This window comes from Phyllostomus hastatus, unplaced genomic scaffold, assembly GCF_019186645.2.
Source record: "Phyllostomus hastatus isolate PE091 unplaced genomic scaffold, TTU_PhHast_1.1 phas_scaffold_317, whole genome shotgun sequence".
NCBI classification, from domain to species: domain Eukaryota; kingdom Metazoa; phylum Chordata; class Mammalia; order Chiroptera; family Phyllostomidae; genus Phyllostomus; species Phyllostomus hastatus.
In genome coordinates, this window is record NW_025334023.1 from 4,910,996 (window position 1) to 4,929,553 (window position 18,558).

The 18,558-nt window shown below is 58.0% G+C and overlaps 1 protein-coding gene across 1 annotated transcript; it reads right to left on the bottom strand.

Annotated features, from left to right (window-relative positions):
- Positions 1–4,790: 4,790 nt before the first annotated feature.
- Positions 4,791–17,773, bottom strand: LRRC32 (leucine rich repeat containing 32). Its single transcript, XM_045818295.1, has 3 exons — positions 17,585–17,773; positions 12,569–12,671; positions 4,791–8,127 (listed from the first exon to the last, which is right to left on the bottom strand). The coding sequence occupies exons 2-3, from the start codon at positions 12,665–12,667 to the stop codon at positions 6,235–6,237; spliced, it is 1,992 nt and encodes a 663-aa protein (XP_045674251.1). The 5' UTR covers positions 12,668–12,671; positions 17,585–17,773; the 3' UTR covers positions 4,791–6,234.
- Positions 17,774–18,558: the final 785 nt, after the last annotated feature.

Genomic DNA, 18,558 nt, shown 5'->3' on the forward strand with positions numbered 1-18,558 from the left:
TTTTTTTCATTGACTCACTCTTTTATTCATTTCTTTATTCATTTATTTCCTTATTGATTCCAGAAACATGTGCTATTGCCAAGTGGGTTCTCCCCTGACCTAAGTCTTCCATTTTCTAGGGTGGCTGCTTGGGAGGAGGTGGGAGTGGGGACATGACTGCAGAATTCCAGGAATAGGCATCCGCAGCTTGGGAGAGGGGGATGAGTCCAGGCTCTCCAGAAAAGGACAGGAAATCCCAGAAGGCAGGAAGGTCAAAGCAGAAGGTGCTCTAGGACCAAAGAGGACAAAGCTGGGCATAAGCAGACCCCTCTCTGCCCCACCCAGGATGGCCTCTTCCCACTGCCCAACTTGCTCAGGCATTTGCTCTGTCTGGAAGAGCCTCTTCCCATCCTCACATGCTGAAATCCTACCCTTCCTTGCAGGCCAAGCCCAGATGTCCTCGATGTCCACCTCACTCCTCCAGCTGGAAGGGCCACTCCCTGCTGCAAACAAATCCTGAGGACAAAATCTGGACCTCCCTCACAGCCTGACCACTTCCTGCCTGTGCTGCGGTGTGGGCCCTCCCTCCACCCGTAGGCAGAGGCTCTGACTGTTCCCAGGGGTCCCACCAGGACCCAGCACATAGGGGACGTTCAAGCCATTCTGACTGCTGTGTGCGTGGGGGCAGTGGTTATGACCCCATTTTACGGATGGGGAACTGGAGGCATAGACAAGTGGCTTGACTTGCTTTTGCCCCCAAAGCAAAGCTGTGGCAGAGCCTAGATTCAGGCCTACGTCTCTGATCCCACAGGCAAGGCTCTCTCCAGGGCAGCTTGGTGGGAGGTGGGAGCTGGGCGGGTGGAGTGGGAGCTGGGTCCTGAGAACCAGCAGGCCAGAGAGCTTTGGAGTTGGAGTGGCCAAGTTCAGGGAAAGCACAGCTGGGGAGGAGCCAAGGTATTTATTATGCTTGGTCTCCAGCTCCAAACAGAGCTGATGGATGGAGCTGCTCCAGTTCCTATAAACAGCTCGGGCCTCCTCCCCTCCACCCGACCCAGCTCCCAGCCACCACAGCCCCAACTGCTTCCAGTAAGGTGGGGGAGGGGAGGGAGAAGACCAAGGGAGGAAAGGAGAAGAGAGTGTGGGGAGGGAAAGGGAAGATAAGACAGGGTCTTAGAGGCAAGAAGAAACTGGAGGGAAGTAGAGGGAGGTGAGAGAAGATTGTTTCTTCGCCACACCCCTGGCCACTGCCGCTTCTGGGCAGCGCACACCCTGACCCCCACATCCCCTCTGTGTACCTGGGTCTGACTGAGAAGCTGTCACCCCATTCTCTGTCTGAGGGCCGGTCGTAATCAAGGTTTTAAGTCTTGGAGAGCAAAGGCCTTCTTTTCAGGAAATCTTTTCTGCATTGGCTCTTGGGCCCTGAGGACACAGAAAGGACACTGGTAGGACTTCCAGGAGCTCCCTGCCTGGTGGCAGGTCAGGCAGATGTCCCAATGGCTGTGGCCCAGGGCAGTCCTGGGCTTTGGGCAGCTGCAGGAGGGAAATCAGCGCAGTCTCCCCAGAGGAGGTCCTCCGGACAGTGGTTGGAAAAGGAGGCGTTCGGCATGTGGAGTCTGGGTGGGGGGTGAGACGTTTCAGGTGGAGGAAGCGGGAGGGAGCCTGGTGTTGGGGAGGGTCAGGAGGCAGGGCCGCCTAATGTTGCGCTTGCTGGCTCTGGCGTGGGACCAGCCTGAGCTTTGACACTTTCCAGCTGTGGGATCTCGAGTCTCAGTTTCCCTAAAATGAGGGAGACAGTAATAGATATCTCTTCAGAGGTGATTAGAATCACATATGACATACATCCAATGCTCAGAGCAGGGCCTGACCAGAGTGCTCAGCAGTTGTCAGCTCTGAACGCCAGGTGAGAGGTGGCCAGAGAGAGGTGAGGCTGGAGGGCCTCGGACACCTGGCCTCGGAGCTGCCTCCAGGACAGGGGCACAGGGAGCAGGCAGTGGATCCCGGGTCCTGAGGGGCGTGCCAGCATAGGGGACTGAGAAAGCCAGGAGCCTTGGGCCGTGGGTGCCGCCCACCCCCTCCCACCTGACCTATGAGCCTGGCGCCTGCGGGCCCTGTGCCTCCGGGAATGCAGGAGCAGCTCACCGAGTCAAATGGGCCTGGGGACCTGGCACTGTGGGCCTCCTGCGACGAGGGCCTCCCCTCTCCCTGGCACTTGCCGGATGCCCTGATGACCTAGTTGGCAGCTATGTCCACGTTTGGCTGAAAACAGGAATTTCTGCCTCACTGGGGGTCTTGACCAGATGAGCAAACACCCCTGTTTGCCAGGAAAAGGGGTCAGAGCCTGACAGGCTCCTGGCTGGATGGGAGGTCCGAAAAGCCCTGGACTGAGCTCAGCCCCTGCTACTGCCTGCCTTTAGGCCTTCACTGGGCACCTACTGTGCATTAGGGTGTTGATTCACGTGCTCTCTCACTGCCCAGCCCCGTCCATGAAATAGGCATTTAAAATGTTCCTTTGGAGGTAGGAGCTGGGAGCAGGAGTTGGGAGGTGAGAGGTCACAGACCAGAGGAGAAGCTGGGTTGGAGAAACCTCCAAGATGCTTGGGAGGGGGAGGCGCATCATTAATCTGGCACTTGGGGAGAGGAGGTTGGCATCTGCACAGGGGGCAGTGTCTGTGTGTCAGGCAGCTGAGAGGGGAGGTGGGGCCACATGAAGACAAGCACAGGGGGCTACAAAGTGGGGGGCGGAGGAGAGCCACCCCATGCCCTCTGGACTCTGCCTGCCCCTACCCCAAGTGAGGAGGCCCTTGTCCCTTCCCCCAGACCTCACAGCCCACACCCTCACCCTCCAACTCCCTTCCGGGAACCAGGAGTGCTTCTTCTGGACCCTCCTGGCCCTTCTTCCAAGGTCAACCTTGAACTGCAGCCCAGATGCTCACTCTCAATTCTCCAGCCCCCGGGGGGGTCTTTAGTTCTCTAGCTTGGGAGGCTTTTGGGTATCTGGGTATCAGGGCTGAGTGTTCAGAAGGGGCTGGGGCTAGAGATAGACCTGCAGGCATCATCAGAGCAATGGGGTGGCTATGGCCATGAGGGCGATTTCATTGCCAAGGGACGAGGGTTTGGGACAGGAGTCCCGGTAGTCGCCATTGTGGTGGGTCAAGGCAGATGAGCACACAGCAGAGCCTGAATAGCAGTGTCCCGAGAGGAAGGCGGAAACCTGGTGTGGGTCTTGGATGCCGGAGAGTGCGACAAGGGGAGGGTCGGGTGATGGGGAGGGTAGGCGTGAGGAGCAACCCCCGCCCCGCAGCAGAGAGGTCAAAGGGGCAGACACTGAAAAGTTCACTGATTTGGCAAAGGACACTCTTGGTGACCTTAGTCAGGGCAGTGTGGGGCTCTGAGGGGCTGAAGGTAGCCTAGGTCAGTTGAGAATGGAGGAGGGGGAGGGGAAGCTACTTCACCAAGAAATTTAAAATTTTTATTCATTCATTCATTTATTAGAGAAGGGAAGGGAAGGGAGGGAGAAAGAGTGGGAGAGAAGTGTTGATACGGGGGAGAAACATTGATGGGTTGCCTCACACCCCACACCTGCAACTAGGGACCTGGCCTGCAATGCAGGCATGTGACCTTTCTGTTTGTAGGACAACGCCCACCCCCCGAGCCACACCAGTGAGGGCGTACTTTATCGAGAAGTTTATTTATGAAGTAGGAGAAGGGGAGACGGTTTAAGGATCTTTCACTATTTTTAAGATGGGCACGAGTTGAGCACAGCTGAGGTATAAGAAGCAGCAACTGGAGAGGAAGGGCTGAGGAGAGAGGACCGCAAGGGAGCAGATGGGAGAAGAGGGGTGGGGGGCCCCCGAGGGAGGGGCAGAAGGGGCAGCTCGGAGAAAGGACCAGTAGTGAAACTGTGGACAGCCGCCGTTCTCTCAGCGGTGGGGTGGGCAGCAGGGTTTGTTGAACAGGAAGGGGTGCAACTGGGGCTGAGGCCCGGAGGTCCAGGGTGGAGATGACCCAGAACCGCCACCTCCCGCCTAGAGGTCCCAGCCTGTCTCCCCAGGGCTGCTCCGGGGGTTCAGAGACCACAACGGGAGGAGAAGAGGGCAGGGTTCAAGTAGGCGCGATGGTGTCGAATACCCGAAGCAAAGAGGAGGCTGGCAGGCCACACCATTTCTCCAAAATTATCCTTTAATACATTCCGGTGGGTTGTATGAAGAGCTGGTCCCAAGGCCCGGGCTGTGGCCTGGCCCCCGGGAGGTGAGAGCAGCATTGTGTAGTGTTTCCGAAGACCAGGCATGGAGGGCCCACTCCTGCCCCCACGCTGGCGAAGGAGTGTTCTGTGCAGCAGGCACCTGCGGTCACGGTCCCAACCAGGACTGGGTCCCCTGATCAGCCTGCCCTTAGGCCCCTGGGGCCCAGGTGCGGCCAGGACCCCAAGTTCCAGTCCTGGCTCTGCCATCAACTCCCTGAGTCCTTGACCCTCTCTGGGCCTCAGTTTTCTCATCTATAAAATGGGGCAGAGAGAGCGGAGTTTTCACTGTCTCGCACTTTGCCCAGTGCAGGTGGGAGGTGGGGACAACAGCACAGGGTCCCGGGCTGATCCCAAGGCCCCTTTCTTCTGGACAGCCCATGGCTGCATGGGTATGAGGGGCAGGCGCTAGATCTGGAGGGGGTTTACCTATTTTCCTAAGACTGGAACATTCCTGCACGATCAGGACCAGAAAGAGTGTTTGGAGCCAACGTTACCGTGTGATGTGACAGCTGAGAGAGGAAACCACCCAGGCCCCCCGCCCCCACTCCCCACACACCCCTAATGCCGTCTGAATCTACTGTTTTCCACAGGCTCTGCCACTGACGTGTGCATCTCTGAGCAAGTCCCTTCCTCTTCCTAAGCCTCGGTTTCCCTATCTGCACACTGGGGAGGTGGGACTCAGTGCTCTTACGCTCTCGGCCATGCTCATTGGACAATGGGAATGAGGGAATGCAAGAGCAAGAAGAGAAAAAGGAGAACCCACATCAGTCTGCAAGGGAGGGAATGAGGGAAACTGAGGCAGAGGAGGAGGAGAGGGCTTGTGGCCACCCAGCTTCCCTCTGCCTGCCTGGGCGAGGAGGGAGAGGAGCGGGTGGGGATGGATAGCACAGGATGGCCCCAGGCCCTGTCCCAGCAGCGGAGGCCGCTTCCTATCCACCTGACAGCCTGCAGCCCCCACAGTGCCAAAGCTCAGCCCCTGGAGTCAGGATGATGTCAGTCTGAACCTCAGTGATGGTGTTTCTTAGTGAGGGCACCCTGATGACGGTGGCACCTGAGAGAGACTTGGAGCCACTTTTACAAAATGGGAAAAAAGGCCAACCTCAGATGGTTGTCATAAAGAGGAAGCTGCAAGCTTGGGCTCCTTACGGCTGCCAAGCCTGGTACAAAACAGAACCAGAGACCTAAGGCTCTAAGTCCTGTCTCCCCAAGCAGGGCGGGGCTGGGATGCAGCAGGGAGTGGGACTAGGACAGCATTCCGCCGGTGCGTGCAATGAGAGGATGCGGAAAGAGCCTGCCCAGAGCAGGGAACAGAAGGCCCCAGTGCGGGCCGGAGCCCAGGGTGATAGCCTCTGGGCCCGACCTGCTGGAGCCGCCACAGCCTGCCTGGTGGCGCCAGATCCAAGACACACGCGTGTGGCTCCAGTTCTCTTCCAGTTGCAACGTCTTCATGCTCCAGAGAAGCTGAGTCATTATCAGATGTGACAGCGTCTGCTTGGAAAGAGCTCAGACAGATCCTCTCGGTCTTTCCCCTCCCTGGCCCAGGCCCTGGCCTGGCAGGGGCAGGCGGCTGCCGAGCCTCAGAGCACTGGGCTGCACTCTGTGTGGTCACGACTCGGCTCTGCGACACCCTCCCCACCCAGACTGGGAGATGCTTGAGGACAGGGATTGTCTCCTTCACCGGTGTCCCCAGTGCCCAGAGCAGGGCGTGGCACAAAACAGACTTCCGGCAAAGATTTGTTGATGCGACAGGCGAACCTCATTTTTTGTCACTCCCAGTATCGCTCAGCTTCCAGCTTCTACAGCTGGACCACATGTGTGGTCCGGGAGGTGGCTCACCTACCGATGCAGCAGAAGGCAGAGAAAGGAGCCCTGGGCTGGGGTTCAGAGTCCAGGGCTCTGGGACCCTGGCCCACTGTGTGACCTTGGGTCAGACCTCACCCTTTTCTGTGCCTCCAGCTCCCTCGCTGACCTGGAAGGCTCTCGCGGCTGAGGTGATCTGCAGCCCAGCTTCTCTAGGCTTTGTACTGTTGGCTGAACTTCTGCTGGCGGACACAGCAACAGGTGGCCAGCATGATGAGGACAATGGCAGAGACCAGTGCGAAGGTGAGGATGATGATGAGGTTGACATTCTTGAGCCCCCCCTTCTCACAATCCTCGGGACGCACGTGGCTGAGGAACACCTCCTCCTGGGAGCTGAAGCGGCAGATCAGGTCCTGGGATGCGTCCATGTCCACGCGGCCCTGGTGCAGCTGGGCCGCCAGCCAGCCATTGCCACAGCAGCTGAGCGGATTCCCCTGCAGGTAGAGGCGCCGGAGGCTGGTCTCCAGGCCGCCCATGGCACTGCTCGGCAGCAGGCTGAAGCTGTTGTTCCTCAGGTCAAGCACCTCCAGGGACACGGCCTGCGTCCAGGCCGGCAGGCGGCTCAGGCGGTTCTCGGCAAGATTGAGCCGTTTGAGGCAGCTGAAGCAGGGCAAGTCCACCTGCAGGACCTCCAGTCCATTGCCCTGCAGGGCCAGGACCTCCAAGGAGGCCTCCAGGCCCGCCAAGGCCCCTGTGGCCACATCCAGCCCAGGGTTGGAAGACAGGTCTAGCTCAGTAAGTGGTGTGTGGAGGAAGGTGCCTGCCCAGAGCGTCTCCATCTCGTTGTCCACCAAATTTAGGATGCGGAGGGAGGAGATGTCAGAGAAATCCACACAGCCTGAGGGTTCAGGCCCACCGAGCCCCCCACAGGGGCTGACCCGGTTCCCCTGCAGGTTGAGCCTCTGTAAGCTGGCCAGACCAGCAAAGGTGTATGAGGGCAGGTCCCGCAGGGCGTTGCCCTGTAGGAGCAGCGTCCGCAGAGACCCCAGGGCTCTGGTGCCCAGCTCCAGCGTCTCCAGAGCATTGTGGCTGATGTCCAGGAGCGTGAGGCAGGGCAGGGAGCCCGCACGCCGGGCCTCAAAGGCCCGTAAACAGTTCCGGCTGAGGTTCAGGAAGCGCAGAGAGGTCAGGTGACCAAGAAATCCCTCGGGGACAAGTTCAATCTCATTGTAGCTCAAGTCCAGATTCAGGAGCTGGGACAGGGAGTGGGTGCTGGCATTCCAGCTGGGGTTCGAGAGGGGCAAGGCTGACCAGCCCTCAGAAGGTGCGTGGATGGCCTCGCTGCCCTGCGGCAGCCCCGCAGGGAGCCGGATGAGGTTGTTGGACACGTTCAGGTAGATAAGTCTCGGGAGTGCAGCCAAGTCAGGGAGGTGGAGCAGTTTGTTCTCCCGCAGGTCCAGCCAGGTGAGCTGGTACCCGGCCTGGGGCTCCGGGGCCATCTGAAAGGCCTCAATACTGTTGCAGCTGAGGTCCAACACCCGCAGCTGCTGCAGGCTGAAGTCGGAGATGCAGGTGAGGGAGTTCCTGGAGAGGTTCAGGTGGGTCAGGTGGGGCATGGCCTCGAAAGCGCCGTCCTCAATGTCCATCAGCACGTTGCTATGCAGGTCCAGCCACTCAAGTGCAGGTGTGCCCCAGAAGGTCTGGCGGGTCAGGCGGGTCAGGCTATTCTCCGCTAGTGTGAGGGTGCGCAGGGCTGGCGCCTCCCCCAGCAGCCGCTCCACCAGGCCGCTGTACAGGCTGTTCCCAGACAGGTCCAGGGACTTCACGTGCAGCAAGGAACCCAGACCCCCAGTGCTCAGTGCCAGGCGGTTGTGGGCCAGGTTGAGGTGCTCCAGGTGGGACAGGGCCTGGAAGACACCTGGCTGGAGGAAGCTGATCTCGTTGGAGCTCAGGTCCAGGTGACGAAGCGCCGTGTAGTAGCCCAGGGGCAAGGTCAGGATGCTCCGAAGCTGGTTTCCAGACAGGTCGAGGGCCTCGATGTCCCTCGGAAGCACCGAGGGGACCTGGAGTAGGCCACGGCACTGGCACAAGACCTCCTTGTTCACCTGGGGAGGGGGCGGCAGGAGAGCAGCAGGCATTAGTGGTTGTAGCAGGAGCTGAATCAGACCCGTGCCTCTGGGAAAGGTGGCTTGACCCTCCTGTTCCTGCCCCTGCCTCTGGCATCCTGTGCAGCCCGGGCATCAAGGACAGACCCAAGGAAGTTTGATGGGTAGACAGACAGAGAGGTGATAGAAAGTTAGAAGGACAAATGAACAAACAAAAACCCTGTGCTGATTATTATCCCATTTTTCATTGAGAGTGACCCAGAGCCGGGGAGGAACAGAGCCACGCTGGGCCCCGGGCCTCCTGGTCGCACATCCTGAGCTCCCTCCATGGGCCCGGGCAGTCACATTTACCCCGCTGGTGTCACACTGCATCAACCCACTCGGGCGATATGTTTCCAAAAGGGAAAAATGCCATTTGTGCTCTTGTCATGCATTTTGGCTTCTCACCCTCAGATCTCATTCAAGCCCTCATTCCATGGGGCACAGCCCCGGGCCCCGAGCCTGCTTCCTCAGCAACACTCCCCAGGCGTTTCCTCCTTCATGCTGCTGCTACCCACCCTCTCCGCCTGCCAGTGGCTTCGCTTCCCATGGACTAGTCCGTACCTGCCCCTGGACATGGGGTCAGGGTAAGGGGCAGGGGGAAGATGGCCAGGGTACCAACCCACATTCATTAATGACAAAGCTGTGATTTTGCTGTGTGAACCTCATCAAGTCACGTTATCACTCTGGTTTCTTATCCAGAACATAACTCACCCTTCCCCAGCACCTACTCAGCGTCGTCTCATTGGATCTTCACAACAGCCTGCCCATCAATATGGTCACACCCATTTAAGAAACTCAAGCTCAGAGAAGGTAAGGGGGGTTCTAACAGCACCCAGCTGGTGAGGAAAGGACCTGAGTTTTGAACCCAGGTCTCTTAGTAACTAAATGCCCCACCTTTGTCCTTCTATCCCATGTGCCTTGTGGGGCCAGAATTCTTTCTGTGTAGATGCAGCCTTCCTCTCGTCCTTTCTAGCACACCGGGAACCAGCCTTGCTCTGCTGGTCTGACTTCTACTGCCACCCCACTTGGGGCCACTCCTCCCTCAGCCCCTGTCTGCACTCACCCCTTCTGACCAATCCTCCAATCAAATGCCTGGCGACTGCTCAAAAATTCCACTCTGACAGTGCAGCCCTCTATTTAATCCCTCCAGGACAAACCCCAGGACTCTCTGCAGGGTTCAAAGCTGTTTGGAGCCTCTGGTGAACTGTCCTCTCTCCTCCCAACCCACTCTGGCCCGGCCCACCCACAGTGACCATAGCTGCCCACTGCCCACTGTGCCCTCCCAGCCCCACCTCTAGGCCTCCTCCTTGCTGTTCCCTGGGCTGGTTATGCCCTTCCCAACCAGAACTGCATGATGAATTCTGCATGCTGAGCTCCAGGGGTCTCCTCTACCAGGAAGCTTTCCCTGACTGCGGGTGAGGTTGGGACTTCCTCTGGGCTCTCACAGCCTCTGTGCTTCCTCTCTCATAGCTTTGGCCCCTGCACTGTGGCTGTCTGTGTGGGGACCTCTGGACAGTGAGCTCAGAGCAAATGGGGACTGGTGTGACTGATGCAGATGCCTCGGACCTGGCCCACAGGAGGTGCTCAGAAAATTTTTTTCATGAATGAAAGAGTCACAGACATCATCAGCTTAGTAAAGGTGTCAGGGATTGACTCAATCACCTTTCTAAAAGGAATGACCCATATATTCATACTAAAAGTAAAGACTGTTAGAGCAAAACGGGTCCGGCTCACCCAATTCCCAGATGGGGAGAGCGAGTTTACAGATGATAGTGACCTGCGGGAGGTCACGGTGGGTTGGTGGCTAAGCCGCAGGGCAGGAACACCAGCCTAGGGGCCCCCTTCCTGGCCCTGCTGCCCACTTCCCCTTGAGATCTCCAAGGTGAGGCTGGGGAAGAACGGACTACCCCCCATCAGGCATCTGTGTGCCCCCTCCTTCTCCATGCAGCTCAGTGATGAGCCTACTCAGAGGCCGGACACCCCTGCAGTTGAGCACCCACGTAAACCAGAAACCTATCCCAGCCACCTCGGCAGTCCTGCCCAGCTCCTTGCCCCTTCCTCCCTCACAGCCTCTCAGCCAGCTGGGGCCACCAGGCGTGGCCTCTGCGTCCTGCCCTGGCTCCTGACCATCCTGAGGAAGAAGGAACAGCAAATGGGACACGAACACAGTGACTGTCTCTAACTGGAACGCCAGCTGTGCGTCAGGCTTGTGCTGACGCACAGCTCCCTTGCCTCATTTAATCTTCTAAGATATATTTACCCCATTGTACCCCCTAAGGAAACTGAGGCTTGGTGGGGGGTGGCTGCCCCAAATCAGAGAGTCAGAGGCTCAAAACTACCATTGCAAGTTCCTTTGGTGCCCGCAAAGTTCTGACCACTGGGCTCTCAGCTGGTTGAGCACCCAGGCTGAATCTTTCAGCACAGTAAACAGCACCAGCCAGGCACCTCCTGGGCATTTACTGTGGAGGGGGTGGGCACTGTCCTGTGCATCACATGCCATCCTATAGGCAAGCCCACACCCTGTTTCACCTCTGGACACTCAAAGGCTTCCTGGGCCGCCAGCCCCTGAGAGTTGAGTCAGGGCACAAAGCTGGCTAAGCCCAGAGCCTAAGTCTTGCTTTCTGGAAACCCCGGTGCCCAGAACCCCTGTCAGAGACCCGGAGGAGGCTGACGGTAGGCAGTGCTGCACTGGGCCGCCCGGCTCTCCAGGTCAGTCCAGCGAGGGGCTCTCAGGCCCGGGCTGTTCTCTGCTCTGCATAGCCAGAGCGCCACCACTGCCTGAGCCCGGAGCCCCAGCGAGGCCGACGTGCTCGGGAAGGAGGCTTGGAGGAACAAGCCCTTCACCAATTCAGAGCTTCCCTAGACAACCCTCTGCCCACCCTCTGGGACGCTAGGATGCCACCACCCAGATATTTTTTCCTTTTTTTTGGAGGGAAATGGACTTGCCACCCAGCTCCATTTTATCGTCTACGCAGAGAAGGGAGACAGGGCGGTAAAGTCACGGGCACCGGACAGCGTCAGCTCTGGAGAGCTGGGTTCGAAATCTGCTCTGTTCCCTCCTGTCTGAAGAAACTGGTGGCCATGTCTCCTCCTCAGCCCTGGCTTCCTTGGCTGAAAGAAGGAGTTCTGGGTGGAAGAAGAGGAGAGAAAGCCCTCAAAGTGGTGCAGGCACCTTGCAAGCCCTCGGCATGTGGCAATTTTGGTTTCCTACCCTTTAAAAAAACATCACAATTCCTTCTATGGTAGTCCACAAAGTACTTTTATCTCGTTTTTCCCCAATCCAAAGCTCACCAGTTCCCCTTACAAAGCTTGCCCAGTTCCCCTTCCTGTTGGGTGGCCCCAGGCCCCTCACTTCGCTGAGCCTGTCTCCCCAGCTGGAGTGGGGCTGCATTAGGTGGTGCCTGAGGCCTTCTCTGCCTGTTGTGCTGGGTCCTGGGAGTCCCAGAAGGGCGGTGAGGGGAGCAGGACACTGAGCCCCGGGGAAGGGCTGCCGGCCCTGGCTGCCAGCACATCCAGCCTCCTGGAGCAGCTGCCCATTCTGTGTCAGAAGCTTCCAGTCCCAGGTCCAAGTTCAGCTGCCAGAGGGCCTGTCCCTGCCCCAGCACAAACTCCTGGGGTGACTGCCCAGCCTCACAGGCGGACGGAGGTGCTCCCTTTTCCCTGTGCCCTGCAGGGTGACCGTAACTTCAGGGCTAGTCCCCCTGGCCTGGGGCAGGAAGAAGGAACAAAGTGAATCAGACCTGGCCCCCGCCCTCAAGAAGTTCCCAGTCTAACAGGTGAGACAGATGGGGCCCATTTGTCAACTGCACCGTGAGTTTGATATCGACATGGAGGAGAGTTTGGGGGTGTGGGAGCCCAGAAAAGGAAGCAAAGAGATCAGAAGGGGCTTCCTGTAGGAGGCAGCATTGGACCTGGGCAGTAATGAGTGAGAGACCTCCCAGCAGAGATGTGGCACATGAGCCCAAGTCAAGGAGCCCAGTCAGGAAAGGGGATTTGTCCCCAGGAGGGACCCAACCCAGAAGAGCCCCTCCCAGCTGACTACTCTAAATTCTGCATCACCTAGCTGGACCGACTGCCCTGTGAGAGCAGTCTGGGGGAACGGAGCCCGATATTGGCCCCTCTGGTCCCAGGTGAATGACCTTGGGCAAGTCACCTCACCTCTCTAGGCCTCGGCTTCCAACTCTGTAAAATGGAAATAATGGTACTTACCTGCCAAGATTAATAGTAAATAAGGTACTTAAACACTCTAGCAGGTGCTAATCGAATGCAAGGTTTAAGTGCATTCCCTTTCCTCTTCTGACTCCTCTAACTTCTGGTTTCTGGGGCTGGGATGGTAGAACCCCCCAGGGCTGGGAGATGGGGGGGGTGGAGCTTACCCCACCTGGGCAGGGCTTCTTACCGTCTTACAGGGCACCTTGTCTCCGTGTGGGGAGGTAGCCATGCTCAGGGTCAGCCCCAGGGTCAGCGCGGCCAGGAGTGACAGGATCTGGTGGCTCATGGCTCTGCATAGGGCAGGGAGGAATGGGGAACACTGTAAAACCTCAGGCTCCTTCCCACTGCCAGGCCCCCCATCCTGCCTGCACCTGCACGCAGGAACCCCAGACCACAGCTGCATTTGAGAATAAGGTGGGGTGAATGGGGCGCCTTGTGAAGCGGGTGGGAGAGCCCCGTCACAAAGGGCCCTCCAGGGCCACGCCAAGGAGCTAGTTAGGAGTTAGGCCACTTTCCCCAGCAAGAATTTTTTGGTGTGGTATTTTTTTTTTTAAGATTTTATTCAGAGGGCAGGGAAGGGAAGGAGAAACAAAGGGAGAGAAACATCAATGTGTGGTTGCCTCTTATGCACCCCAACTGGGGACCTGGCCTATAACCAGGCATGTGCCCTCACTGAGAATTGAACCAGTGACCCTTTGCTTTACCAGCCAGCACTCAATCCACTGAGCTACACAAGCCAGGGCCCCAGCAAGAGTTTTTAAGCAGTGGGTGACATGGTCAGAGTTGGGTTTCTGAAGACCCCACCTGGTGGAAGACACCTGGAGGGTGGCAGCAGGAGGCAGAAGGGCTCACAGGGAGCCCTGGGCCGACTGGGGGAAGATGAGCAGGGAGCCGGGCCTCCAACACCACTTCTACCCCGGCTGCAAGCAGGTCACCCGATCCTAGCTCCTCTGCCCTCCACAAGAATTCCTCAACCCCCCTCCCACCCTGGACTTTTATTCTGCGTATTTTCTTTTGATTTTCTGATTCTCAAGCCCCTGCCATTGTTCGAAGCCTGGGCCCAGAGCCTGGACAGGAAGCCCCACGGGGAGTTCTGCCCTGCCCCCAGCCCCCAGCATGTGGCTGTGAACTTCCCCAGGAGCGGGCTGCCAGGCCCTTTACTTTCACTGAAGCCACTGCCAGTGCCAGGGCAGGGGGACACTCTGGCCTGCCAGACCAGCCCTTGTCTCTGTGAGCAGTCAGGGTGAGGCGGAGGGGGAGCATGAAGGCCCTCAGCAGGACGGACTCCCAGAACTGCTAGGGGCTCACTCACTGAAGACCTGGGTCAAGTGCTAGGAATACACAGACGAATCTATCAATTTCATTCACTCACTCACTCATTCATTCATTCACACTTTTAATGAATGCCTCCCCACATTAGGCTCTGTGCTGGGAACGGGGGACACAAATAAGTGCACAGAAGTGGCCGTGGTACCTGCAGAGCATTGAGAAGGAGGGACACATAAAGCCCTCTGAGAGCCCTGGACTCTCAGAGTTACTTCTATCAGACCGTTCCCTCTCACCCCTCCACTTCCCTGCTCTGCGGCCGTATGCATATCACCTTACCTCTCTGAGCCTCAGTTTCCTTTTCTGAGGTGAATGCTGACTTCATCAAGTTTTGTTGAGGGTCAGATGAGACACATGCTATGAAAGTGCCACTTAGAGGGCCCTTGTTGTGCGCCAGGCACTCTCCTCCACCCCCCTCATGTATTATCACCTCCTTTAATCCTCGCAGCCATTCAATGATGTGGCCCGTGATTACCGTTCCCATTGTACAGACAAGGAAACTGAAGCTCAGAGAGATTAAGAAACACATCCGAGGTCTCACAGCCCACAAGTCCGGCTGCTGGGTCTGTGCCCGCACCCTCTGCCATAAGGTCTCCCACAGGTGCTGAATGGTGACTCTGAGGGTGCTTCAGAAGAAGAGGTGTCTATAGGACCTTTGAGAGCTGGGCCTTTCTGCCGGAACCCACCAGTGTTTCTACAATGAATTTTAAATCCAGGTGGCTGGCCCGAGGTCCTTCGGTGCTCAAACAGTGGTCTTCTAAACCCGGTCCCCTGGGCTCCCCTGGGCCGTGGGCCTCCGCCCCCACAGCTGCTCTGTCTTCTCACCTGCATTACAGGTCAGACTTTCACCGGAAATTTTGTTCTGCTGTTTAAAAAGCAGAACATCACCCGCCTCTGAAAGCTGGTGAACTCAGAATTGAGTGGAAACCCCTCAGTGGGGCCTCAGAGGCCCTGGGGAGTGTACCATGCCCGGCCAGCTCTTCTGCCCAACTCCGGTCTCCCCCGTCCCCTCTCCCAGTCTGGGTGCGGGAAGCCTCCTGCCTCCTTAAGTTCTCAGGGCCCCTGTACACAGCCCCAAACCTCCACTTCCTCCCTTCTCTTGTGCTGAATGCCTCCTCATCCTTTGGGTCTCAGCTGAGATGCCCCTGCCTCCAAGAAGCCTTCCCTGGTTCCCCAAGTCTGGGCTAGGTATTGGCTCTTCCTCCAGGTTCCCACAGCCCCAGGGCTTCCAGTGGGCAGGGCCCCAGGCACTCTACGGTTTAGCCCGTGGAAGTGCCCCTAGGGCAGAGGGCGCTCACTCTCCTGGGGGCCCAGAGCCAACCACTGAGCAGGCAGGGGAGACACTGCGAATTGACATGAGTCTTGGTGACACGGTGACAGGGGTGAGAGCCCTTGCTCTCCTTAACTCTCCCTTCACCTCCCTGCCACACTCATTTTTCTGTCAGCGGCTTCTGCCTGTCCTCCCTGACAAACAACCCCCAGATCTGCCCACCTCCCTCCTCCATCGTTGCCACAGACCGAGATGCCACCAGGACCCTGGGCCCAGACCACAGCGACACCCTGCTCCCACCCGACGCCCCGCAGTCTGTCCGACACAAAGCTGCCAGCGAGGCATGGTTAACCCAGAGAGCCAGTCCCGAATCTCACTGCTGACAAACCTCCCGAGTAATCCAGGCTTTCCTTTCCGCCTCTCCTCGCTGACTCCCCTCCCATCTGCCCTTCCCTCACCCAGCTCCAGCACTCGCCACTCTCCTCGCCATCCCTCGAACTGGGCAAGCGAGTTCCTGCCTCAGACCTCTGCCCTGCTTCCTCCACCTGGAACGCTCTTCCCCAGACCCGCACAGGCTTTATAGTCTTCATCGCATTGATCATTTCCTGATAATTAATTTTTTATTCCCTGAGAACAGGGGTCTATGAAGTGGTGCTCACCACAGGTCTAATGAACGAACAGCAGAGTGAGGGGTAGGAGCTCTGCCGAAGCGGGCTGAGCGGAAAGCTCAAGGTGAAGACAAGCGAGGGCCTGGCTCGGCAGGACCCGAGGCTTCGCTGTGCAAAGGGGCCCTCATGTTCCCTCCTCTGCTGCCAAACCCCATGCCACCCCCACGGTGGGCATCAGGGCATCTGGCAGCGACTTTCCCTGCCCCAGTGGAGCTCTGCGCTGGCATCTGACAGAAGGGGGCCTCTCAGCAGTGGGCATCCATCAGCAGTGCCCAAAACAAAGTGTGTCAAATCTGAGGGCAACTCACCCTCAAGAGGGAGGATTGGGGTCTCTTAGACCCAGGCTCACAGCCAGACTCTACTGCTGTCCCCAGCCTGTTCTCTGGGGCCAGTCCCTTAACCCTATGTGCCTCAGTGTCCCATCAGTAGGGCAAGCAGCCTGGTGCCCATTCTGCCGCTGGCCACCCAGCCATTGCGCTAATCAGGCCGAGCGCCTGTGAAGGTGCCCCGGATGCGCACCGTCTTTTTTTGCTGGGAACAGGCGTTGTTCGCAGGGCTGGACAGCCCAGGTGAGGTATGCTGAGAATGGAGGCCTCAGGCCTGCAGATAAGAGGCCTAGGCAAAGGAGGCAAGAGATAGGAGTCTGCCTGGGAAAAGAACCGTCAAATATCTAATGTGTGTGTGTGTGTGTGTGTGTGTGTGTGTGTGTGTGAGAGAGAGAGAGAGAGAGAGAGAGACAGACAGACAGAGACAGACAGAGAGGCAGAGCAAATGGGGGGGCAATGCCTACTATCATAAATAAGCCCATCCATACTATTTAAGGATGTTAGACACTCTTCTAAGTACCCGACCTACATTATCTCACTTGGTTCTCGCAATAAACCAATAACGTAGTCACTATAATTTCCATTTTGCAGATGAGAAAAACTGAGGCTTAGAAAGATGAAATGACTTACCCTGCACTTACCCAGCTCCTAAGTGTTTGGAGATTTAGCCCAGGTCTACATGACCCAAATGCTGTTTTCTCCAGCAGGGGCTGAACTGCCTGACCCTTTTAGAACTGTCCTCAATTCACCCATGAGTAAAATGAGGCTCAGAGAGGTGACCTACCCAAAGCCACACAGTCAGTACATAGAGTCAGGACCAGAATCCAGTCTGCCTGCCTCCAGAGCAAACATTCCCACTGCCCCAGGCCACAACCTCCCCTCTAGCCCTCTCTGAAGAAAGCCCCACCCAATATCCACCAGCTGACAGACTCACAGTGCTGGGTTTGGGGTGCTTCCCCCTCCTCTCAGCCAGGATCACCCACAGAGTGGGGCCCTGGGAGAGCTGCTGTGGACGCCCCTGCGCTGCAGTGAATCACTAAGGGCAGACATGTGCATCCCACGGGGGAATTAGACCTTAACCCAAAGGAATGTGGCTGTGATGGTGGAATTTCAGGCAGCCCGGGGGGTGGGGGTTGGTGGGGGGTCCCTCACATCTTACCACCCATGAAGAAGGCTGGCTTGGGAGCCCCTTGGAGAGAGATGGGGGGCCCCACCAGGTGGGCAGGCTGTCTGGTGGGGTGGGATGGAAAGCCCCATGCCCGGCTGGGTCAAAGGATGGTAGGAGACCTGTATTCAAATCCTGGTTTGCCTTTGGCTAGCTCTGTGTTCCAGCCAAGTGCTGGCCTTTCTGCCCTTATTTTCCCATCTGTGAAATGGGAGTGCCAACCCATTTATTTCACGGGAAAGATCAGTTGAGACAGGAGCCTGGGAGACCTTTGGGGCAGAAGGAGGGTCAATCCTGGGTCCACTTGCGGGGTGGGGGCGGCGGCAGGAGGGGGGATAGGCATCCCGATGGACGGGCCCCAGTCCAGCTCCACCCTTCTGCTCTAGAGGGGCTCGGGACAGCCGGTTCCCTAGAGGGCTGGCCAGCCACGCCGCTGGGCGGCTCCTACCTGGCTCAGCGCGGCCGCCGCTCCTCTCCAGGGCAGCCACTGCACATTTTGCGCAAACCTGCCCCACGGTCCCACCCCGCGCCAGACCCCGGGGTCACGGCCCGAGGAGGCGCACGGTCGCTCCACTGCCCCACGGGAGCCCGACCCGCGAAGGGGCGGCTCGAGCTCCAATTTAAATACCTCTCCTGCCCCACCACGCCCCCCCTCGGCCAAGCCGCGGGGTCCTAGCGCCGGCCGACGCTCCCCATCAGGACTCGGTTTATCCGGAACCCACGAGGGAGCAAAGCATCTGCTTTACGCTGAAACAGCGACTGGGAAGGGGCGAGTTGTAGGGGGGCAGATGAAAGGGCCGGAGGGCGATGGGTCGCTGAGGAAGCCCAGTGGGAGGGAGGCCGGGCCCCGGGCAGCCGCACGTGCAGTTCGCGGCCCCTCGGAGTCCGGAGGGGCGGGTGGCTCTAGGAGCCGCAAGTCCGCAGAGGAAATCCGGCCTGGCCCCTATTTTCCCGCTGCTGGCGCCGCTGCTCTTAGAATGGTTGTGTTGGGGGCGGGGGACGGGGCGGGGAGCGGGGTGGGGGGGCATTGCGCAAACAGAAGTGACCGCGGGTTTGAACGCGGAAGGAAAAGGCCCTTCACTCACCCTGGGACTGCCACCGAGGGGGTTCCCCACACCGCCACAATCTCCTCTGGACAGTCCAGGCAAGTCACTTCCCCTCTGGATGTGCTCTGGTATCCAGACCTGTCACTGACCCTTAAGCAGCACTGGGTACCAATGAAATGTGAAATGGTACCACCAAGTTTCCAGGTTTCAGATTAAGAAACTGACATCAAATTTAATAAAAACCAGTGGTCTGAGATTGGTAAGATCCCCATTTGCACTGGGGGATAATGAGTCTCAGAAAAGTTAAATGGTATATTCAAAGTCATACAGTCCATAAGAGGCAGGGATTTGAGCCTAACTTGTCCTTAAAGCTAAT